Below are 25502 nucleotides of genomic sequence, written 5' to 3' on the forward strand. Positions count from 1 at the left end.
CGCCGCAACAAGGTCAGGGAAGTTCTGTCTGGCCCGCGATCGGACTCCGGGGGCGCGGTGGCGGCTTGGCTGCCGCGGGGCCAGACGTCAGGCCGCGGGAGCCGCGGGCGCCCCGCCCCTCTGTCCTCGCTGACCGCCTGGGGTTACCTGGGGCCTGTGGGCGGGGCGGCTCTTCCAGTCTGCGCCGGCCCCCGGCCTCCAGGGCGGCGGAGCCGGGAAGTGGGAGAGGGGGCGAAGGAGGCGGAGACTACAGCGGCTGCAGCCCGGCCGGGCTCCGAGCGAGGGACTGCATGGAGCGGCCGGCGCGGCTCTGCGGGCTGTGGGCGCTGCTGCTCTGCGCCGGCGGCGGCGGCGGGGTGGCCGCGCCCGCGGGTGAGTGCGGCCGCCGGGGCCCGGGGCGGCGGGGGTCGCGGCCGAGAGGCCAGCAGGGGCGCTCCGGGGGCGCCGCGGCGGGGGTGGGCGCCGGGGGCCGTCCCCACGACGCCCCGCGCCCGCGGCCGCCGCCGCCTCCCTCGCCCGGCTAGAGGTGGGGGAACCGGAGCGGCCGGGATTTTCCGGATCCCGGGCGGCAGGGGCGGCTGCGGGGCCGGAGGACGACGACTTGTCGCCGCACTTCCCTCGGTCGTCGGGAAGCGCCGAGCCTAGCGCCGGGGCCCGGGGCCGAAACGAGTCCGTGGCATCGGAGGGCCGCGGGGTCGGGAGCCGGAATGTCGCCGGTGCCCCCGGGAGGGGATGAGGGGTCAGGAGGCCGCGGGGACGGCAAGCTAGGTCCGGGCGAGCTGGGACGCGCCGGGGCTTCTTGCGCGGCCGGTCCAGCGAGGGGGTGGGAGTCGGAGGGAACCTCTAAAGCTCCTAGTCCCTGTAGGAAAAGGACGTGAGGGTCGCGGCCACCTCTGGCGTCCAAGAAATCCGGTGGGAATCTCGGAGCAGCATCCACGTGGATGCCTTTTTTTCCTTTTCCTTTATTAACCTTTATAGTTTGGAATAATTTTCGATTGACAGAAAAGTTGCAAAGATGGTATAGAGAGTTCTCGTATACCCCTCACCCTGGTGCGGCAATTTAAATTAATCAACCAGAGTTACTGTGAGAAGTTGAGGGCTGATGAATTCCTCACGGCCAGCTTTTGCCATGAGCGGCCTAATGGACATTTTTGGTGACGATAGTATAACTTCAAATTCTAGCCCCAAATTCGATAGGTTTTATTGTCACATTGACACAAACACCCACAATTTGTTTATTGCATTTTCAACCAGTGTGTTGTGCTTTGAAACCCAAGTTGAAATGTTGATTAGGAAACCTCGATAGCCTCTATTGATTCAGTCAACAAAACGTATGCACAGTCTCCTCTGTGCTGGACAGTGTTCTAGGGGCAGAGAGTGGAGCCGTGAGCAAAACAGGTCAAGTTCCTGCCCTTTGGAGTTTATATGCTGTTGGCAGTCAGAGGAAGGGGCCGGGGGCGGAGGGGGGGGGAGTAAAATATAAGGTATGTCGGATGGCGATAAGTACTATGGAGAAAAACAAAGCAGGGAAGGGGTTTGCCATTGTAAATAGGGTGGAGTAGGAAGACCTCCACTGAAAAGGTGGCATTTGAGTAGAGACTTGAGGGAGGTTTGAAGTTTGACAGTCAATGATTCAAGTGCCTGCCTTGTTTAGTACTGAGCCAGGCTCTGTAGGTTGGCTTAGAACCTTAGAGTATACTGCGTAATCGTTGCCCCCAGTTCACTTGGGGGGATCTGATTCCCATAATCATATGGGGCAGCTGCAGTCCAAAGAAGGGAGGGGGTCACCCATCTCATTAGTCTCCTGATTTTCACAGTGCTACTCTAACCCCCTCCCTCCTACAGATTTCGTCCCCCCACGCACCTGGAACAACAAACAGCTGGCCTTCCAGTAATACTGGCAACCCCCAACTTAATCAGTTTTGTCACAGAAGTTCATTAGTAACTTGGTTACTTAGAAATAGAAAAACTTTTTTCCCATTGGAAATATTGATAGAATTGCATGGTTAAAAAAAAAAAAAAGAAAGAAAAAAGACAGGGGACTTGAGTTTTAGCGGTCTGACATTTCCCAGGTGTGGGACTTCAGGGCTTATCATTTCCCCTGCCTTGCACAGCAGCTTTCTCATCTGTGACAGGAGGTTGAACTCTGTAAGTTTTAAGGGCTCTTCCAGCGCTAATCTTTTGAGTGTTTATAAAAGATTAGGTTACCAGCTTAGTTTAGTCTGTTTAGATTGGTAGCCCACATTGTGGCATGTCTTAATAACAGCTAGCACTTATATAGTGTTTACTCTGCCGGGCAGCGTTCTAAGTTTTCCACTTGAACTATTTCATTTAATTTTTACACAAAACCCTCCTGTAGGTGCTGTTTTAGTCCTGTTTTGTATGTGAGGAAGCTGAGGCACAGCAAGGCCCAGAGCTCTCGTAGGTGATAGAGTGGAGGAGCTTGGCTTCCGACCCTGGCAGCCTGGTTCCAGAGGCCGTGCCCCTACCACTGTATTCAGTGCCTCTCTCTGCAGAATTGAAGGGAGTCCTTGGCTGGGAGAGGAGCTGGGCCCCTCCCAGGTAGCAGGGCAGGACTGGTTGGCACCCATGCAAGTATGTACAGGCCATTGGTATGAAGTGAATGATCATGTATTGGAGACTTGCTTTATAATAGCCAGACTGTGTAGTCCAAACAATAAGTACTGTAGGCGTTCAGAAGAGGGGAAACTGAGGGCTGGGAGTGTCATGGAAGAGCTAAAGTTTGAGCTAGACTTTTAGGGTGGGTGACATTTGAGTAGGTGGAGGAGAAGTTATTCCCAGTTGGGGGGAATAGCAGCTACAGAGGCCCAGAGGTAAGGGTGAGGGTGCCCTTTTGTGCTCAGCGAGGAGCCCAGCTTGGCAGGAGGGTGCATTGGCAAAATCAGTCCAGGCAGAAGGGCTTCATTTGCCCTTGAAGCTCAGTGGGGTGCAGCGTGAGGGAAATGACACTGGAGGAGAAGCCAGCAGGGAGACTTGACTGAGTGTGGGGAATCACTGGAGTGCGAAGCGACGCAGGGATCTAGGGTTGGAGGTGGCCACTAGAAAGATGTGCTGTGCACGCCTTCTGTCCAGGCCCGTGCCTTACTGCTGTATGTCTGCCTGGCTCACGGGGCCCAGCAGAGCGCATTAGTGTGATTGGGATGGTTGAGAGAGGTGTTACAGGACTTCCCTGGTGGCGCAGTGGTTAAGAATCCACCTACCAATGCAGGGGGCATGGGTTCGAGCCCTGGTCCGGGAAGATCCCACATGCCGTGGAGCAACTAAGCCCACGCGCCACAACTACTGATCCTGCGCTCTAGAGCCCACGAGCCACAACTACTGAGTCGGCGTGCCACAACTACTGAAGCCCGTGTGCCTAGAGCCTGTGCTCTGCAACAAGAGAAGCCCCCGCTCGCTGCAAGTAGAGAAAGCCCACGCGCAGCAATGAAGAGCCAGTGCAGCCAAAAATAAATAAATACATAAATTTATTTTTTAAAAAAGTGTTGCAAAAAGCTCTGAAAGAGGTTGATGACTGAGTAGATGTAAAGGAAGGAGATGAATGACTCATGTATAACTCTTGTGATTTCCTTGACTTTTCCCGAAATATGCATGCTTCTGCCAGCTCCTGTGATTGAACAAGAGAGAGCAAAAAGTTTTAGTTAAGTAACATGCCTTATTATTAGAAACAGCATTGATCATGTTAATTCATAATTCGAATGGGATCTTGTGCTAGATGTCCACACAGACTCACTTGAGGTTTGACGTTTAGTTGAGGGAGCTACTTGAGTCCCTCTCTCCTTCCCACTCCCCTTTCTGGTGAGTGATCAACCCCTAAGAAATGGTTAGAATTAGATGCTTAAGGAAAGCTCATCAGGCAGAGAAGCTTGTGTCTCTAAGGCCACGGACACATATCAATTCCAGAGAAAACCAAAGCAACTGTTTAGAACTGTTTCGTCTCTTCAAAAAGAAAGAAAGCAGACAGCACACATTTACACAGCACTTGTTCTGTGCCAGGCACTGTTCTGAGTTCTTTTTTATCTGTATTAACTCATTTAATCCTCATAATAACCCTTTTTCATTAGTTTACTATTATCATCCTCACATTATAGATGCAGACACTGAGGCAGAGAGAGGTTAAGTAACCTGGCAGCTGGTGTGTAGCAGAGCTGGCATATGAGCTCAGGCAGTAGGGCTCCAGAGTCCGTGCTCTTAATCACTACACTACGCTGAAATGATGTGTCTTACAGATGAGGAGCTGTTACAGACTTTTACAAGAAGCACAGGTCTCCACTTATTTATGTGTCTGGATGTATTATACCCACATACATATATTCAGATATATTTAAACATTTGGAGATTGTATCGCAAGAGGGAGGAGGTATGGGGATATATGTTTATGTATAGCTGATTCACTTTGTTATACAGCATCAACTAAAACAGCGCTGTAAAGCAATTATACTCCAATAAAGATGTTAAAAAAGTAAAAATTAAAAAAAGAGTTTCTGTGAGCATGTGTGCTTTTTAAAGTATAGGAAGTAGAAAAATCTTAAGAGAAATGGAAGGAACCATTAGGGGGGGAATAAAGGATGGCAGATAGCCACAAGTAGCCTAAAATGCAAACCTGTTAGAAGATCTGACTAAAGGATGCTTCAGAACAGATGGGGGAAAATGAAATCCGTTTGAGAGATTGGAAATAGGGCCGGCTATTGTTCTATTAAAATACTGAGGTTCAAAAATAGATTTAAAAAGGTCTTAGACTACCTTGAAAATTGGGGTATGATTTAAGCAAACCATAAATAGGTAATATTTTTATTGTTAGGGCTTTAATTTTTGTGTGGGAGTGGGAGGTTTGTGGGAAGGCAGAGTGTCAGGAAGTGCTAAGCCAGCTATCCTGGACTTTTGCTCTAGTGTGTTTCTGGAAACTGCACAGTAAGGGAGATAATCCTAAAGTAAATTGTAATCTTCAGTAGGAACAAAGTTTTCATTAGAGACTCTATACCTGATAAACAATTTGCCTTCAAAAATATCATTGACGTGGGCTTCCCTGGTGGTGCAGTGGTTGAGAGTCCACCTGCCGATGCAGGGCACACCGGTTCGTGCCCCGGTCCGGGAAGATCCCACATGCCGCGGAGCGGCTGGGCCCGTGAGCCATGGCCGCTGAGCCTGCGCGTCCGGAGCCTGTGCTCCGCAACGGGAGAGGCCGCAACAGTGAGAGGCCCGCGTACGGTAAAAATAAATAAATAAATAAAAAATATCATTGACGTGATGTTCGAAAGGCCAAACTGGAATAGCTATACACTCCTGTAATCACTTAAAATCCTAACTTAAAATCACTGTCGCCTGAGCCATTGGTGCTCCTGGCACTGGCTGGGTTTTAATGCAGTGCAATAGGACCCCCCTGCTTCCACAAGGACTTGGCCTGCTGTGGCCTCCTCCTCCCCACGGTTGGGCCTTTGGTCTACCTTTCAGAAAGCCTAATGGTAGTTGAGTTAGGAAAGGCGGAATGAATATTGAGAGTTCAGGGTCTGTGCAGGCTGCTGTGTATAAACCTGACTTAGGGGGGAATCCCACCTCTGTAGTGCCTGTGAGGTTGATTGTTTTGGGACAAATGGTGTTTTTTGTTCAGTTAAAGAGGAAGGTAATGGCATAAATACTGCAGATTATGTAAGAGGCCCAGAGCACTCCAAAGTGTTGGCATAGAGTATAAAATAGAACTACTGATTGATAAATTAATAAAACTGTAGTCCTTAAGTAATTAATAATGATTAAGTTTGCCACTTTAGACAATTTGGGGGGATTGTTTTTAAAATTAGTTTAATAAACTTTATAAATTTCGACTTACAGAAAATTTGCAAAGATAGGACAGAGGAGCCCTCATCCAGTTTCCGTGGGGCGATTTTGGCCTCAGGAGAAGTTCTCAGGAAAGTTTGAAATGGTGTTTCCTTTCCCTCCTCCATATGTACTTCCCTGCATTTGGCAGAAGCATGAAAACTCCTATCCCCGATCCTAAAGCTGGGTCCAGGATAATAGAGCCAGTAAATATTTGGTGGAGACAGTGGTGGGTTTTCTCAAAATGAAACACATTTTTTAAGACACTGGTTCACAGTTTCTCCTCTTTTCGTCCCTCTTCAGATTTGTCAAAGCTACAGTTCCAGTTGTTTAGTGTCAGACCTCAGGGGAGCAACAGGGTTGTGAGATCTCTTTCTCAGTACTTCTTTGGAAAAGTTATAAGAACAATTGCCAGGTCACGTTAGCAAGCACGATTAAAGATGAGCCACTTAAACTGACTTGCAGAACTGCTGGGATTGAACTGTCTGTATTGAATGGGCCTGAGCGCGCAGTGTAGGGGACCCCAAATACCCACCGGAGGAAAACTTGGACATTTAAGAATATACTCTCCTCTGTGTTCACACCATAGCAAGTGGTTAAGAATGCGGCCTGGGGGACTTCCCTGGTGGTGCAGTGGTTGAGAGTCCGCCTGCCGATGCAGGGGACACGGGTTCGTGCCCCGGTCCGGGAGGATCCCACATGCCGCGGAGCGGCTGGGCCCGTGAGCCGTGGCCGCTGAGCCTGCGCGTCCGGAGCCTGTGCTCCGCAACGGGAGAGGCCACAACAGTGAGAGGCCCGCGTACCGCAAAAAAAAAAAAAAAAAAAAGAATGCGGCCTGGGAGCCACACTTTCTGGGTTTGCATCTCAGCTCTGCCATTGACTGGCCGTGGGATATGGGGCCAGTGATTCAATGTCCCTGTGCCTCAGTCGCCTCATCTTTACATGAGGCTGAGAGTCCCTGTCTTATAAGGTTGTGGAGAGTACTTAGAATGCTGCCTGGCTCAATAAATGTTAGCTCTTGATAACTCAGTTTTCTGATTCTTGGTCTCCAGGACTTGGAGGAATGGATTAAATTAACCACTGAAAACACTGGCTGCTGTGGATAAATGTATTTCTTGTGTTTGATTTGAACAGAAACTCAGCCACCTGTGACGAATTTGAGTGTGTCTGTTGAAAACCTCTGCACAGTCACATGGACATGGAATCCTCCTGAGGGAGCCAGCCCGAATTGTAGTCTAAAGTATTTTAGTCATTTTGGCAACAAACAAGATAAGGTAAGTTTTCTGGAACATATTGCATTGATAAGGTAAAGTGAACCCTGTGAGTTGGAGCTAAGAATAAGTCAAATTCTAATCTTACTTCAAAGTGGGATTTTTATTTTTGAGTTGTGTCCAAATGTTTTAACTGGGAAAATTATGGAAACAACTGTTGACAAAATTGAACATTAGAAAATATTTGCCAATCAAATACAATTGAGATTATTACTCTTTTAGGAAATACTAGGCACTCAATAAATAATTAATTATGTTAAAGTTGGTTCCTGTAGGCACCCAGTGAATAATTAATTATGTTAACATTGGTTTCTGTGTTGCTGCCTGAAGGCTTGTATTTATATAGCACTTTCCATTCCTCAGGGAATTTTCAAATTTACCATCTCACTAATCCCATGCACAGATAGATATGCAAGAACTATGTGATGCAAAAGTAAATGGCCATATGGAAAATGAAAACATAAGATGTCAGTGGCAGGTGGGGTTGACCAGACAGTTCCCTGATGCTTGAGGAAAGATGAGAGAAACTTTCAGCCTTTCCAGTCAGATGTGTGACCGATTTAAGTGAATTTTTGTTAACAAGATTGGATAATTTCGGATTCTTTATGATAGTCTTATTCAATGGAAGTTCCTTTTGAGCCTTATTGGTTTGTAGCCCCTGCTAATTGACAGGTTCCTCAAAGCATCATATCGTCTGTTCAAAACTGTTTTATATCTTTATACAGTCCTTGGGTTCTGCATCTGTGGATTCAGCCAACTGCAGATGGAAAATATTAGGGAAAAAGAATTCCAGGAAATTCCAAAAAGGAAAACTTGAATGCCTCGTAGTGGCAACTATTTACATATCATTTACGTCGCGCTAGGTATTATAAGTAATTTAGAGATGATGTAAAGTATAGGAGAGGATGTGCCTAGGTCATATGCAAACACTACACCATTTTAATTAAAGACTCGAGCATCCATGCATTTTGGTGTCAGTGGTGGGTCCTGGAACCAATGCCCCTCGGGTGTAAGAGGGATGACTGTATCTTCTTTCAGTGTATGGGTGGGGGAGGTGGAGGATGTTTGGGGTTGAATTTGTCCTGGATTTTGAGAAGGCCAATGAGAAGTTGTTATTAATGACAGTACTTTGGCTCAGTGAACTGTGGAATCACCATGTTCGAGCAGTTTGGTGGCAGGAAGAGTCTGGAGAACTAGTTAGTGCACCATTCAGCTAGCTCATTGGGCTGGGGTAAATTCCTTAACCTCTGTGAGCCTTCATTTCCTCATGTGTAAAGTGTGGCTCTACTCACGTCTCTGGCTTGCTGGTCCACCAAAAATAATGTATGGGAAACTCAATGAAGTGCGGGTGGAATGGGCTCTTCCTCTAGAGGGAAACTTGCTAATCTGCCTTCCTGCTTTCCTGCAGAGGTGTTAATTATAGTTTAGGTGTTGATTGATAAGGAATTGAGGCTGGTCAGAAATATTTGTGTTTTAAAAGAGGTCCTCCAAATGCAGAAGCCTGTGAAACTCTGGTAGGCCAGTTCCCCTTTTCACACTGTTGGCTTCCTCTTGTTCCTAAGGAGGGGCCTTAGACAGTTGGAGTCTTAGTGGCAACTTTTGGTAGTTCAGCCTTGAGAAATTCCAGGAAAGACCCTTTAGTGCGTCACCTAAGTATCTAACTGAAACCCCCAGGAGAGGTCACCATCTTTCTAACATGTCCTTATTCATTAGCCCGTCAACCGCACTCAAGGATCAGTCAGGTAGACATGCTGATATGCTAGTGTAGAAATGGGGCTAATTCCTCGGTATAGTTACAGAAATTTAGACTTGAAAGTAACTTTAGGAGGCAGTGGAATCAGATAGAATTGGGTTTGAAATTTTGTCTCTTTCCCTTTCAAGTTTTGTGGCCGTAGGCAAGTCATTTAACCTATCTGAGCCTGAGCCTCCATTTCCTTGTTTGTAGAATGCTGGGGGGAAAGGCTAGTAAAAGTACCTACCTCATATGAATGGTGTGTGTTTGTTAAAGGAGATAATGTTTGTGATACACCTGGCACAGAGTTAGTGTTCAATAATTGTTAGCTTTTATTATTATTACTGTTGTTAGATTCAACCATATGAAATTGTTGCCTTTATAGGTCATATTATATGGTTCAACCTAATATTATCGTTTAAACTTGGTCCCTCCGTTTTGCCCCTGAAGAGACCAGATGGAGACCATAAAGGGTGGCCGCTGCCTAAGGCCTGCTCCTTTATTCCAGCCATTTGACAGCTTTGAAGGCTGCCAATGTGGCAGTTGTGATAAACACAGATTATTCTTTCCAGTCAGTGATGGGGGATTTCCTGTCTGGACCTTTATGAAGTTTACAATCCTGAGACTCAGAATCAATGGGAGGAGTGGTTTTCCTTCCCTCTTTCTGTCCTTTGGACACAGCATTAATGTCATCAGACCACACCGGGGTGTATATGTGCTTTGAATCATGTTGAAGCAGTGGCATTATGATAGTTTGTACATGTTACAGGACTTTTATGACCGTCTAACAGTCCCAAATTGCTAAATGAGGTAAATCCTTGAGGTCATTTTCAATCTTCAGATTGGAGGACCATTAAGATGAGAGATATGGAATCATAGATGATTTTTTTTTTTTCAGTACGCAGGCCTTTCACTGCTGTGGCCTCTCCCATTGCGGAGCACAGGCTCCGGACGCACAGGCTCAGAGGCCATGGCTTACGGGCCTAGCCGCTCCGCGGCATGTGGGATCTTCCCGGACCGGGGCACGAACCCGCGTCCCCTGAATCGGCAGGCGGACTCTCAACCACTGCGCCACCAGGGAAGCCCCATAGATGATTAAAAAAAAAAAATTCAATACAAGACTAGCTTAAGTGGCTGCGCTTCACCATTGTTTTAGCAATGTGTAATCTGGCAATTAGAAGAAGGATCTGGCATCAGATTTTAGATCTCTTTCATCACCAAGAGATAAGCAAGTCTTACTAGGTGAATAAATTAAAAGGATGTTGTTCTGTCTAGGCATCCAAAGAGACTGAAGCTGAAGCTGACTCCCCTTTCCTTCTGAGAAAGGATTAGCAGTTGGGAAAAATGCGATCTAGCCAAATGAACTTTGGTCTTGAGGGGGAGGGATCGGTTCAGGACTCTGGCCTTGATTTTTGATAAATTTTCAAAGGACCCCAGATTCTCTGACAGGTGGAACATAATGTCATACAGCAGCTACCAGTGCAATGAGTCACCACAGCCGAAAGTCACATGGGAGCGATCACACATACTTCATCAAGATCTTCTGGGAGGGATTTAGTTCCTTGTCTGATACAGAGAGGTGCACTTGACTTGGCAATCATTGACAATTGGGGTTCCTACTTTATTCATGCCAATTTAATATTATTTGCCTTGAGCTTTGAAAGAGATTTTTTAAAAGTATTTTATCTTTCCCCCTACCATGTCTTTTCTAAGTTATTTTTTTATTCATATGCCCAAAACAAAAGGTTCAGGTTTAGGGCTTCCCTGATGGCGCAGTGGTTAAGAGTCCGCCTGCCAATGCAGGGGCCACAGGTTCAAGCCCTGGTCCAGAAAGATCCTACATGCTGCGGAGCAACTAAGCCCGTGAACCACAACTACTGAGCCCACGTGCCACAACTACTGAAGCTCGCATGCCTAGAGCCCTTGCTCCGTGACAAGAGAAGCTACCGCAATGAGAAGCCTGTGCACTGCAACGAAGAGTAGCCCCCACTCGCCGCAACTAGAGAAAGCCCGCGCGCAGCAATGAAGACCCAACGCAGCCCAAAATAAATAAATTAATAAAGGGTCTGAATCAATAACCGATTAACTTTGAAAATGAAGTTTTTTTTAAAAAAAAAGGTTCAGATTTAGATGCTAAAGTATGTTTTTACTTTAAGAAATTCCATTTATTAAAAATACTTGTGTAATAAAACTCCTCAGCCCTCTCACTGGAACAATATCTAATATAAGAGAACTGGGATTTTTCCATAATGATTCCAATTTATGGCATTTGACCGTACATTTTCCCCCGGGTGTCCTCAGAGGGCAAATGCAGCTTCCACACAAGAGTTATCAAGGATTCTTGGGTCAGGGTGGCTCCTTCAGGGGTATATGGGACTTCTGCTTAGTAAAATTGTGTGGTTGGTGAAATTTGCATTCGGAGCTTTCCTGCCACCATTACCAACAATCCTTGTTTCCTCAGCACACATTCATCAATTAAGGGCCAGTTTCCTTACTTCACCATGAGAGCTATAATGGTGAAACATTCTCGAGAGCCTTCTCTTGGCTCAACTGGTATGTTCTAGTCCTGTAGGCAGCGACTATATGGAAAGCCAAATGATAAGTAGGTTTCTTGGCAAGGAATCAGGAATTTGTTGTGAAAATGTACTTGACTCAGAATAGCTGGAGGCCCCACTGAAAGTAGGCAGGGCTTTGCTCTGGGACAAAAATAATCAATGTCCATGGAGCTGAATCACCCTCTCTTTTCTCCCTGTCAGAATTTTGTTTGCAGGCATTTATTTTTCTCTTCTTCCAGGGCTGGCCAGCTAACTCCTTTTTTAGAGTGCTTTCTTGCCTGGGCCTAAGAGCTGTTCGGTCTGTACAAAGTGTTGTTTCTTCCCCATGTCTTTGCTGTGGCTCGTTAATTGATTTGCTGGCTACCTCTCAGAGGACATCCTTGTGCCTGGTTTTGAGAGTCTCTCGCAGTTGCCCTCATGCTCAGTTGGCAGCAGGCATGTGAAATGGCAGAGTACCCCTTAGGGTGGTAGATAAAGGTAACTCTGACAAAATTTCCCTTCATGGCTATCAGCTCGTATATAAAAGGAAGTGCTGTCTCCAACTTGAGTCAGAAACTATTGCAAAACAGGAAGCTCCTTGGAGCTCTGATTTAAAGCGGCTCTGTTCTTAATTATCCCAACTCTGTCACCTTGGAAAATGTTAATTTCCTCAAGAGCCTTTAATCTCATTATTCTAAATCATAATAACCAGGCTTGTGATTGTTATCCGTAAGCCGTGTATAAATTGGCTTTCTGTGGTTCCACAAAGCTTATCTACCTTTTAGAATAAGAGCGTGCTATACTCAGTGCATATAATATCAACCCTTATAATTCATATGTGTATATGAGATAATCAAAATGGTCAAACAGTGCAGAAAGGTGTTTCCTGAAAAGTCTCCTCAGCCCTCAGGCTCCCCTTCTTTACTTCCTCTCCTCAGAGGTGACCAGGATTGCCAGATTCTTAAAGCAGTCCTTTTTACCTTGATCTTGATGTTATACTGCATCTACTTGGAATTGAATTTTGATAAGCTTATTGTGTTTCCTTTGAAATTGCTCTTAGATATATGTGTTAGCATGGTAGGTTTGTAGTAAATATCATGATGTGTATACATTGAAAATGCAGGAAACTGTCTTTTATCTATGCCATGGTTTCTCAATGGTGGCACTACGGACATTTGATGCAGGATAATTTTTTGTTGTTGGGAGAGGGAAGGCTGTCTTGTGCATTATAGGATGTTTGGCAGCATCCTTGGCCTCTACCCAGTAGATGCCAGTAGCAGCCCCCTCCCAAGTTATGACAACGAAAAATGTTCTTAGACATTAACAAATGTCCCCCAGGAATGGGAGAACAGAATCACCCGAAGCTGAGAATCACTGAACTGTATACCATTTGATAACTTTCCATTTTCTTTACACAACTGTATTTCTGTGTGTTTGCTACTGCAATGCCTTTTTAAATTTCCTTATCTTAGAAAATTGCTCCAGAAACTTATCGTTCAAAAGAAGTGCCCCTGAATGAGAGGATTTGTCTGCAAGTGGGGTCCCAGTGTAGCACCAACGAAAGTGAGAAGCCTAGCATTTTGGTGGAAAAGTGCATCTCACCCCCTGAAGGTAACAGCTAAAAACACTGTCTCTTGGCATTTAGAGAATAAATCCAAATTATCCATATGCTTATGTTCAGTGTTCATTAATTCATTTAATTTTCAAACATTTGTTGAGTCTAATAAGTGTCAGGCACTGGTACTAGATGCTGACGACACACCAACAACTGTCAGGACATCTCTGCCTTTGAGGTGCTCACAGACAACTTGAATAACAATGCCTGATAGTTATAGACCACTTAATAATTTGGAAAGTGACACACACACACACACACACACACACACGCACACACACACACACGCCTCTCCCCTAAATAGAGCTTCGCAAGCTTATTCGGTGAAATGAGCAAGGCATGTATTATTACCCTGATCTATTTTGTGAGGAAGAAGGGAACTGAGTGAGTTGCTGTAGATCTTCAGGTCCCAGGTCCAGTACCTTAAACAAATGAAAATATTGATAGTGTCTCACTCATTATATAGAGAGATTAGATTGATATACAGGATGTATTTGGGGAAAGATGTTAAAAGAGGAAAGTGGGCATGTTGGCCCAGCTCTGACTCAAGACTAGCCCTAGAAAAAGCTGTCAAGTAGTCAGCTTGATCATTGTTCCCAGCTCTTATGTTACATGCAGGGAGTAGCATATACTCAGGAAGAGCAGGGCTACCAGAGCCCAGATGTCCAAGTTTAAATCTCAGCTCTGCCAGCTTCTAGTTGTGTGACCTTAGGCAGATCACTTAGCCCCTTCTCTCTTCAGTTTCCTCACCTGTAAAAAGGGATGATGATAGTACTTATCTCCCAGGAATGTTGAAAGGATTACATCAATCAGTACACATGAGGTGCTGAGAATACTGCCTGGCAGACAGTAAATGCTAGATACATATTATCTATTCACATCATGTTGCCCTTTGGTTGGGCAAGGTCCCATCTCCTACCTCCAAACCTTAACACTACATGACTTGTTTTCTAGACCGTTCTCTCTACCTGTATGCACAGATCAAAAGTATATGAAGTAATATTTGTAAAGTTATAAAATTCAGTACTGCTAGGAGGCTGGGAGCATGGTTTACAGCAAGTTACCTCCCCTATACTCGTTTCTTGAGGACTTTAATAATCTGAAAGAAACTAAATTGTATTATGACGAAAAGGTGGGTGGTGATGGCTCAGCACAGTACGCCTTTAAGGAGCACGAGGGATAACAGGTTTGAATTTTAAACATAGGCATTTAATTTAGAGACGTGATGTCTTAACTTAAAAGGCTTTATAAAGGTAGAGATTTCAGATCATCAAGATTTTAGGGCTCCTTAGGCCATAACCCCCAATAGACAGCTACTAAGAGTTACGTTTTGCTTACCTTTCCCCAAATTGCCTCAGGAGGAAGGTTTGTTTAATTTTTAAAACAAGGTGTGTCAGTATTGCTCGAAAGACAAGGTAAAGTATAACTCAGAACACTTGTTTTTTTTTTTAAAAGACAGGTAGATATAATGGTTGTTTATATTTTCACATTCATTTGGGAAATTCCATAGTCATTTCCTATGACTGAAATGTTTGACCTTCAGACTCTCTCTCCAGTTAGGAATACAGGAGTTAGGGTCCCTCAGTGATAGTAAAGAGAGAAAGTTGTGAACAAATTAGATTTGGGTTTTCTTCCGCCTGGGTGCCTTCTGGGTCAAATGGGGTGAGAGGTTAGGGATTAGCTTTCCGGAGAAGCAGCCGGAAGCACGCTTGCCATCCCCCAGCCCCTAGAGTGACTGGCCAGCTCGCAGGGCAAGGAGACGGGGGTCCTAAACTCTTGGCTGCATATTCCAGGCGATCCTGAGTCCGCTGTTACTGAGCTACAATGCATTTGGTATAACCTGAGCTACATGAAGTGCTCTTGGCTCCCTGGAAGGAATACAAATCCTGACACTAACTATACTCTCTACTATTGGTGAGTATGCACAGGAGACTTACTGGAGAGGGACTGACTGTGATTGCATTGGGAGCCTTTGCACCTAACCTAGTTAAAACAAACCCCCAAATGGACCAGCCTATTCTTTTCTACACATTGCTTCATGGAAAATGCGTCTGCTTTTGGTGTCTCATTTAAAAAAAAAACAAACCCTTAAAAAATAATTATAGATTCCATATATATACGTGTTAGCATACGGTATTTGTTTTTCTCTTTCTGACTTACTTCACTCTGTATGAAAGACTCTGGGTCCATCCACCTCACTACAAATAACTCAGTTTCGTTTCTTTTTATGGCTCAGTAATATTCCATTGTATGCTAACACATATATATGGAATCTAAAAAAAAAATGGTCATGAAGAACCTAGGGGCAAGACGGGAATAAAGACGCAGACCTACTAGAGAATGGACTTGAGGACACGGGGAGGAGGAAGGGTAAGCTGGGACAAAGTGAGAGAGTGGTAGTGTGTATATGGACATATATACACTACCAAATGTAAAATAGCTAGCTAGTGGGAAGCAGTCGCATAGCACAGGGAGATCAGCTCGGTGCTTTGTGACCACCTAGAGGGATGGGATAGGGAGGGTGCGAGGGAGACGCAAGAGGGAGGGGATATGGGGATATGTGTATACATATAGCTGACTCACTTTGTTGTAAAGCAGAAACTAACACACCATTGTAAAGCAATTATACTCCAACAAAAATGTTAAAAAAAATTATAGATCCGCAAAATTAAATTGCAAAAATATATACAAAGAGATCTCATCTACCCTTCACCCAGTTTCTTCCAATGGTAGCATCTCATATAACCAGAGTGCAATATCAGAACCAGAAAATTGAGATTGGTACAGTCCACTGACCTTATTCAAATTTCACTGGTGTTCCGTCCAGTTATTTGTGTGTGTGTGTAGGTCTATGCACTTTTATCATATGCATAGATACAGAATAGCTCCATTACCACAAGGATCCCTTGAGTTGCCCTTTTATAGCTACACCCACCTCCCTCCTGCACACCCTCTCCCCACACTCCTCTCCCCCAAGTCTCTAACCTCAGTCATTTCAAGAATGTAACTGGAATGGAATCATACAGCATATAACTGTCTGAGGCTGACTTTATCTTTTTTAGCCTCTGCATAATACCCTGGAGATCCATCCAAGCCGTTGTGTGTATCAATAGTTCATTCCCTTTTCTTGCTGAGTAGTGTTCCATGCTATGGATGTATTGGTTTGTTTAACCTTTAATTCATTGAAGGATATCTCGAGTGTTTCCAATTTTTTGCAAGTATGAATAAAACTACTATAAATATTCATATTCAGGTTTTTATGTGAATATCACTTTTCAGTTCCCTGGAATAAATGCCTTAGGGTGTAATTGCTGGATCATATGGTAATTGCATATCTAGTTTTATAAAAAAAAACCCTGCCAAACTATTTTCTAGAGTGGCTGTACCGTTTTACATTCCCATCAACAATGTCTGAGTGATTGGTATCTACCTCTCAAAGGGAAACTTAAATCATTCCCAGGGTTAAAAAGTAGTTTAGTTCCCCACAAAATAACTTACATTTCATGTTTGTGACTATACCTACAAAATTTGTTAAAATTTTCTTTCTTTTCTAAATTAATCTTTCATCATTTCCTTTCTTTAGAGCCTAGAATTTTTTTTAATTTTTAAATTTACTTTTATTTGTTTTTTTATACAGCAGGTTCGTATTAGTCATCGATTTTCTACATATTAGTGTATACATGTCAATCCCAATCACCCAATTCATCCCACCACCACCGCCACCCCCCACCACTTTCCCCCCTTGGTGTCCATACGTTTGCTCCCTACATCTGTGTCTCTATTTCTGCCCTGCAAACCGGTTCATCTGTACCATTTTTCTAGGTTCCACATACATGCGTTAATATACGATATTTGTTTTTCTCTTTCTGACTTACTTCACTCTGTATGACAGTCTCTAGATCCATCCACGTCTCAACAAATGACCCAATTTCATTCCTTTTTAGGGCTGAGTAATATTCCATCGTATATATGTGTCACATCTTCTTTATCCATTCGTCTATTGATGGGCATTTAGGTTGCTTCCATGACCTGGCTATTGTAAATAGTGCTGCAATGAACATTGGGGTGCATGTGTCTTTTTGAATTATGGTTTTCGCTGGGTATATGCCCAGTAGTGGGATTGCTGGATCATATCGTAATTCTATTTTTAGTTTTTTAAGGAATCTCCATACTGTTCTCCATAGTGGCTGTATCAATTTACATTACCACCAACAGTGCAAGAGGGTTCCCTTTTCTCCACACGCTCTCCAGCATTCGTTGTTTGTAGATTTTCTGATGATGCGCATTCTTACTGGTGTGACGTGATACCTCATGGTAGTTTTGATTTGCATTTCTCTAATAATTAGTGATGTTGAGAAGCTTTTCATGTGCTTCTTGGCCATCTGCATGTCTTCTTTGGAGAAATGTCTATTTAGGTCTTCTGCCCATTTTTGGATTGGGTTGTTTGTTTTTTTGTTATTGAGCTGCACGAGCTATTTATATATTTTGGTGATTAATCCTTTGTCCGTTGATTCATTTGCAAATATTTTCTCCCATTCTGAGGGTTGTCTTTTCATCTCGTTTATGGTTTCCTTTGCTGCGCAAAAGCTTTGACGTTTCATTAGGTCCCATTTGTTTATATTTGTTTTTATTTCCATTACTCTAGGAGGTGGATCGAAAAAAATCTTGCTGTGATTTATGTCAAAGAGTGTTCTTCCTATGTTTTCCTCTGAGAGTTTTATAGTGTCTGGTCTTACATTTAGGTCTCTAATCCACTTTGAGTTTATTTTTGTGTATGGTGTGAGAGAGTGTTCTAATTTGATTCTTTTACATGTAGCTGTCCAGTTTTCCCAGCACCACTTATTGAAGAGACTGTTTTTCTCCATTGTGTATCCTTGCCTCCTTTGTCATAGATTAGTTGACCATAGGTGCATGGGTTTATGTCTGGGCTTTCTATCCTGTTCCATTGATCTATGTTTCTGTTTTTGTGACAGTACCATATTGTTTTGATTACTGTAGCTTTATAGTGTAGTCTGAAGTCAGGGAGTCTGATTCCTCCAGCTCCATTCTTTTCCCTCAAGACTGCTTTGGCTATTCGGGGTCTTTTGTATCTCCATACATATTTTAAGATTATTTGTTCTAGTTCCGTAAAAAATGCCATTGGTAATTTGATAGGGATTGCATTGAATCTGTAGATTGCTTTGGGTAGTATAGTCATTTTCACAATATTGATTCTTCCAATCCAAGAACATGGTATATCTCTCCATCTGTTGGTAACATCTTTAATTTCTTTCATCAGTGTCTTATAGTTTTCTGCATACAGGTCTTTTGTCTCCCTATGTAGGTTTATTCCTAGGTATTTTATTCTGTTTGTTGCAATGGTAAATGGGAGTGTTTCCTTAATTTCTCTTTCAGATGTTTCATCATTAGTGTATAGGAATGCAAGAGATTTCTGTGCATTAATTTTGTATCCTGCAACTTTACCAAATTCATTGATTAGCTCTAGTAGTTTTCTGGTGGCATCTTTAGGATTCTCTACGTATAGTATCATGTCATCTGCAAGCAGTGACAGTTTTACTTCTTCTTTTCCAATTTGTATTCTTTTTATTTCTTTTTCTTCTCTGATTGCCATGGCTAGGACTTCCAAAACTATGTTGAATAATAGTGGTGAGAGTGGACAACCTTGTCCTCTTCCTGATCTTAGAGGAAATGCTTTCAGTTTTTCACCATTGAGAATGGTGTTTGCTGTGGGTTTGTCATATATGGCCTTTATTATGTTGAGGTAGGTTCCCTCTATGCCCACTTCTGGAGAATTTTTATCATAAATGGGTGTTGAATTTTGTCAAAAGCTCTTTCTGCATCTATTGAGATGATCATATGGTTTTTATTCTTCAATTTGTTAATATGGTGTATCACATTGATTGATTTGCATATATTGAAGAATCCTTGCATCCCTGGGATAAATCCCACTTGATCATGGTGTATGATCCTTTTAATGTGTTATTGGATTCTGTTTGCTAGTATTTTGTTGAGGATTTTTGCATCTATATTCATCAGTGATATTGGTCTGTAATTTTCTTTTTTTGTAGTGTCTTTTTCTGGTTTTGATATCAGGGTGATGGTGGCCTCATAGAATGAGTTTGGGAGTATTTCTTCCTCTGCAGTTTTTTGGAAGAGTTTGAGAAGGATAGGTGTTAGCTCTTCTCTAAATGTTTGATAGAATTCACCTGTGAAGCCATCTGGTCCTGGACTTTTGTTTGTTGGAAGATTTTTAATCACAGTTTCAATCTCATTACTTGTGATTGGTCTGTTCATATTTTCTATTTCTCCCTGGTTCAGTCTTGGAAGGTTATACCTTTCTAAGAATTTGTCCATTTCTTCCATTTTATTGGCATAGAGTTGCTTGTAGTAGTCTCTTAGGATGCTTTGTATTTCTGCGGTATCTGTTGTACCTTCTCCTTTTTCATTTCTAATTTTATTGATTTGAGTCCTCTCCCTCTTTCTTGATGAGTCTGGCTAATGGTTTATCAATTTTGTTTATGTTCTCAAAGCACCAACTTTTAGTTTTATTGATCTTTGCTATTGTTTTCTTTGTTTCTATTTCATTTATTTCTGCTCTGATCTTGATGATTTCTTTCCTTCTGCCGACTTTGGGTTTTGTTTGTTCTTCTTTCTCTAGTTCCTTTAGGTGTAATGTTAGATTGTTTATTTGAGATTTTTCTTGTTTCTTGAGGTAGGCTTGTATAGCTATAAACTTCCCTCTTAGAACTGCTTTTGCTGCATCCCATAGGTTTTGGATTGTTGTGTTTTCATTGTCATTTGTCTCTAGGTATTTTTGATTTCCTCTTTGATTTCTTCAGTGATCTCTTGGTTATTTAGTAATGTAGTGTTTAGCCTCCATGTGTTTGTTTTTTTTACATTTTTTTCCCTGTAATTCATTTCTAACCTCATAGCATTGTGGTCAGAAAAGATGCTTGATATGATTTCAGTTTTCTTAAATTTGCTGAGGCTTGATTTGTGACCCAAGGTGTGATCTATCTTGGAGAATGTTCCATGCGCACTTAAGAAGAAAGTGTAATCTGCTGTTTTTGGATGGAATGTCCTATTAATATCAATTAAATCTATCTGGTCTATTGTGTCATTTAAAGCTTCTGTTTCCTTTTTTATTTTCATTTTGGATGATCTGTCTATTGGTGAAAGATCATCATGTTTGTGTTACTGTCGATTTCCCCTTTTATGTCTGTTAGCATTTGCCTTATGTATTGAGGTGCTCCTATGTTGGGTGTATAAATATTTACAAATGTTATATGTTCTTCTTGGATTGATCATTATGTAATGTCCTTCTTTGTCTCTTGTAGTTGTATTTGTTTTAAAGTCTATTTTCTCAGATATGAGAATTGCTACTCCAGCTTTCTTTTGATTTCCATTTGCATGGATTATCTTTCTCCATCCCCTCACTTTCAGTCTGTATGTGTCCCTAGGTCTGACGTGGGTCTCCTGTAGACAGCATACATATGGGTCTAGTTTTTGTATCCATTCAGCAAGCCTGTGTCTTTTGGTTGGAGCATTTAATCCATTCACATTTGTGGTAATTATCGATATGTATCCTCCTATGACCATTTTGTTAATTGTTTTGAGTTTGTTATTGTAGGTCCTTTTCTTGTCTTGTGTTTCCTGCCTAGAGAAGTTCCTTTAGCATTTGTTGTAGAGCTGGTTTGTTGGTGCTGAATTCTCTTAGCTTTTACTTGTCTGTAAAGTTTTTGATTTCTCCATTGAATCTGAATGAGATCCTTGCCGGGTAGAGTAATCTTGGTTGTAGGTTCTTCCCTTTCATCACTTTAAGTATATCATGCCACTTTCTTCTGGCTTGTAGAGTTTCCTCTGAGAAATCAGCTGTTAACCTTATTGGGATTCCCTCGTACATTATTTGTCATTTTTCCCTTGCTGCTTTCAGTAATTTTTCTTTGTCTTTAATTTTTGCCAAGTTGATTACTATGTGTCTCGGCGTGTTTCTCCTTGGGTTTATCCTGTATGGGACTCTCTGCACTTCCTGGACTTGGGTGGCTGTTTCCTTTCCCATGTTAGGGAAGTTTTCGACTATAATCTCTTCAGATATTTTCTCGGGTCCTTCCTCTCTCTCTTCTCCTTCTGGGACCCCTAGAATGCAAATGTTGTTGTGTTTAATGTTGTCCCAGAGGTCTATTAGGCTGTCTTCATTTCTTTTCATTCTTTTTTCTTTATTCTGTTCTGCAGCAGTGAATTCCACCATTCTGTCTTCCAGGTCACTTATCTGTTCTTCTGCCTCAGTTATTCTGCTATTGATTCCTTCTAGTGCAGTTTTCATTTCAGTTATTGTATTGTTCATCTCTGTTTGTTTGTTCTTTAATTCTTCTAGGTCTTTGTTAAACATTTCTTGCATCTTCTCGATCTTTGCCTCCATTCTTTTTCTGAGGTCCTGGATCATCTTCACTATTGTTATTCTGAATTCTTTTTCTGGAAGGTTGCCTATCTCCACTTTATTTAGTTGTTTTTCTGGGGTTTATCTTGTTCCTTCATCTGGTACATAGCCATCTGCCTTTTCTTCTTGTCTATCTTTCTGTGAATGTGGTTTTTGTTCCACAGGCTGCAGGATTGTAGTTCTTCTTGCTTCTGATGTCTGCTCTCTGTAGAGCCTAGAATTATTAACAGCAGAACAAGGATGAAAGGGCCAGGATAATCAATTCAATTCAGTAAAACTTTAGCACACATTGTGGGTAAAGCACTGAATGGGCAGCAGAGATAAGAAACATGTCTCTTCACTCCTAAAGCTTCAAATTTGGAGGAGACAGCACCGGGCACAATTGCCTATATAAAATAAGAGTGCATGATGGAGGCTTCCAGAAGCGTAGGCAGACTCTGTGGGAAGTGACGGTGGAGCTTGGGGTGGTGGTGGAGCGAGGCTGAGAGGCTTTGATAAAGGGGGTGCACTGCCTGGTTGGGGTGGAGTCTCCGAGGCTGGAGGTGGCACCGGGCAAGAGTGGTCTGAGGACTGGGGTCATTGAGTCTGTGTGATTCCAGTTGAGGAAGCAGGAGATCTAGTGTTGGCAGTCTGCCCTGCATGTGCCCTTGTCCCCCTGTCTATTGCTCCTTCAGACTGTTTCTGAGAGAGTGGGGTGTGAAAGGCCACATCCAGGACTTCTGAAGCTATAGTATAAACATGGCCTTTATCCTGGAATGTCCATTTTGCCTGATGACTTGCTGTAAAATATTTTCGGTATATGAAAACACTCACGGCTATGTCATGCAATAGAACACAAAACAACGGCGATTTTTTTTTTCAGGATTGAGAAACATTTATTGAATCAAAATCAAATACTTTCTTTTTATTATCTACAAGCCAACACTGAACTTACTTTATTCAAGAATGAACACTCTGTACAAAAAAATATGCTTATAGTATAAAAATATCACATGAATTTTTTAACAAAAACCTCCCAAGTTGCCGGGGGGTTAGCATTCACTTTCCTCCCCTGTCCCCAGAGGTGCTCCCGGCCAAGTTGAGAAGCACTGCAGGCAAAGCCAGACTGAGATCGTGCAGTTCAGTCCCCCCCACCCCTCAGGACAGATCATTCTCACTTGAGGTTTTGCAGTTTCACTTGTCCGCTTGTGGTACCTGTTGTTTCTCCTTTACTTTAAGCCCTTCAGTGGCTCCCTGGTGGCTGCAGGATAAAGTCCAAACTCACAGCGTGACTGACAAAGCCTTTTGTGCTCCAGCTCCTGCCCATCTATCTCTGTAGCGTCAGTCTCGTCTCCCCCATGTACCCCCACCCCTCTTGCACCTACCTCCCAGCCCACACTGAACTTCTTCCAGTTCCTCAAACTCGCTCTTCAAACACTCAAACAGAAGAGTGGCGACCAAACCGAACGTTCAGCCAGAATAGCGGAAGCATCCTGCATTCCCTCACAGCCCAAGCCTTGCCCTTTCACCTGGATGCCCCTTATTTGTCCTTCTTAGCTCAGACATCACTTCCCTTCCAGAAAGCCTTCCTTGACTTCTCAAGGCTAGATATGTCCCCAGTCATCATGTACCACAGTATCTGGCACCTTCCTGTGTCATAATACTCAGCACATTGTGTTGCATTTCCTGTTTACTTAGTGGTCACCCTTCCCAGACTGCCATCTCCCTTGAGAGCACGGGCTGTGTCTTGTTGCCCCCTGTGCCTGATACATGGTAGGTGCTCCATAAATAGGTTTTGAATGTTTGGTAGGATCCAAAGTTAAACAACATTCAGGACTGGGGTGAGGACTTAGAAGGGAGGGATAAACAACTCAAGAGCGTTATAGTTGATGAATAAAAACAGAGGAGGATTGAGTACATCTGCCACCCGAAAGAACTGCTAGTGAAAGGGACCGAGAACTAAGCCTTAAAAGGAGTAGCCTGACCCTGATGATGTTGTGGTGAAGTCTAGAGAAAGCTGTTACTATAGGCTTTTTTTTTTTTTACATCTTTATTGGAGTATAATTGCTTTTCAATGGTGTGTTACTTTCTGCTTTATAACAAAGTGAATCAGCTAACGTATACATATATCCCCATATCTCCTCCCTCTTGCATCTCCCTCCCACCCTCCCTATCCCATCCCTCTAGGTTGTCACAGAGCACCGAGCTGATCTCCCTGTGCTATGCGGCTGCTTCCAACTAGCTATCTGTTTTACGTTTGGTAGTGTATATATGTCCATGCCTCTCTCTCACTTTGTCACAGCTTACCCTTCCCCCTCCCCATGTCCTCAAGTCCAGTCTCTACATCTGCGTCTTTATTCCTGTCCTGCCCCTAGGTTCTTCAGAACCTTTTTTTTTTTAAGATTCCATATATATGTGTTAGCATACAGTATTTGTTTTTTGCTTTCTGACTTACTTCACTCTGTATGACAGTCTCTAGGTCCATCCACCTCACTACAAATAACTCAATTTTGTTTCTTTTTATGTCTGAGTAATATTCCATTGTATATATGTGCCACATCTTCTTTACCCATTCATCTGTCGATGGACACTTAGGTTGCTTCCATCTCCTGGCTATTGTAAGTAGAGCTGCAGTGAACATTGTGGTACATGACTCTTTTTGAATTATGGTTTTCTCACGGTATATGTAATCCCAGTAGTTGGATTGCTAGATCATATGGTAGTCCTATTTTTAGTTTTTTGAGGAACCTCCATACTGTCCTCCCTAGTGGCTGTATCAATTTACATTCCCACCAACAGTGCAAGAGTGTTCCCTTTTCTCCACACGCTCTCCAGCATTTATTGTTTGTAGACTTTTTGAAGATGGCCATTCTGACTGGTGTGAGGTGATACCTCATTGTGGTTTTGATTTGCATTTCTCTAATGATTAGTGATGTTGAGCATTCTTTCATGTGTTTGTTGGTAATCTGTATGTCTTTGGAGAAATGTCTATTTAGGTTTTCTGCCCATTTTTGGATTGGGTTGTTCGTTTTTTTGATATGGAGCTGCATGAGTTGCTTGGAAATTTTGGAGATTAATCCTTTGTCAGTTACTTCATTTGCAAATATTTTCTCCCATTCTGAGGATTGTCTTTTGGTCTTGTTTATGGTTTCCTTTGCTGTGCAAAAGGTTTTAAGCTTCATTAGGTCCCATTTGTTTATTTTTGTTTTTATTTCCATTTCTCTAGGAGGTGGGTCAAAAAGGATCTTGCTGTGATTTATGTCATAGAGTGTTCTGCCTATGTTTTCCTCTAAGAGTTTTATAGTGTCTGGCCTTACATTTAGGTCTTTAATCCATTTTGAGTTTATTTTTGTGTATGGTGTTAGGGAGCGTTCTAATTTCATTTTTTACATGTAGCTGTCCAGTTTTCCCAGCACCACTTATTGAAGAGGCTGTCTTTTCTCCATTACATATTCTTGCCTCCTTTGTCCAAGATAAGGTGACCCTATTTGTGTGCATTTATCTCTGGGCTTTCTATCCTGTTCCAATGATCTATATTTCTCTTTTTGTGCCAGTACCATACTGTCTTGATGACTGTAGCTTTGTAGTATAGTCTGAAGTCAGGGAGCCTGATTCCTCCAGCTCCGTCATTCTCTCTCAAGATTGCTTTGGCTATTCAGGGTCCTTTGTGTTTCCATACAAATTGTGAAATTTTTTGTTCTAGTTCTGTGAGAAATGCCATTGGTACTTTGATAGGGATTGCATTGAATCTGTAGATTGCTTTGGGCAGTATAGTCATCTTCACAATGTTGATTCTTCTAATCCAAGAACATGGTATATCTCTGTATCTGTTTGTATCACCTTTAATTTCTTTCATCAGTATCTTATAGTTTTCTGCATACAGGTCTTTGGTCTCCTTAGGTAGGTATATTCCTAGGTATTTTATTCTTTTTGTTGCTGTGGTAAATGGGAGTGTTTCTATAATTTCTCTTTCAGATTTTTCATCATTACTGTATAGGAATGCAAGAGATTTCTGTACATTAATTTTATATCGTGCTACTTTACCAAATTCATTGATTAGCTCTAGTAGTTTTCTGGTAGCATCTTTAGGATTCTCTGTGTATAG

General features: G+C 42.8%; 1 protein-coding gene across 1 annotated transcript in view; it reads left to right on the plus strand.

The window, feature by feature from the left end:
• The first annotated feature begins 238 nt into the window (after positions 1-238).
• Positions 239-25502, plus strand: part of IL13RA1 (interleukin 13 receptor subunit alpha 1) — a 65151-nt gene continuing 39887 nt past the window's right edge. Inside the window, exons 1-4 of the mRNA XM_082681464.1 lie at positions 239-372; positions 6964-7103; positions 12839-12977; positions 14775-14895. Of these exons, the coding sequence (XP_082537590.1) occupies positions 291-372; positions 6964-7103; positions 12839-12977; positions 14775-14895 (482 nt within the window). The 5' untranslated portion in view covers positions 239-290. The remainder of the gene's footprint in view (positions 373-6963; positions 7104-12838; positions 12978-14774; positions 14896-25502) is intronic.

The sequence above is a fragment of the Grampus griseus genome (assembly GCF_964374135.1).
Source record: "Grampus griseus genome assembly, chromosome: X".
NCBI classification, from domain to species: domain Eukaryota; kingdom Metazoa; phylum Chordata; class Mammalia; order Artiodactyla; family Delphinidae; genus Grampus; species Grampus griseus.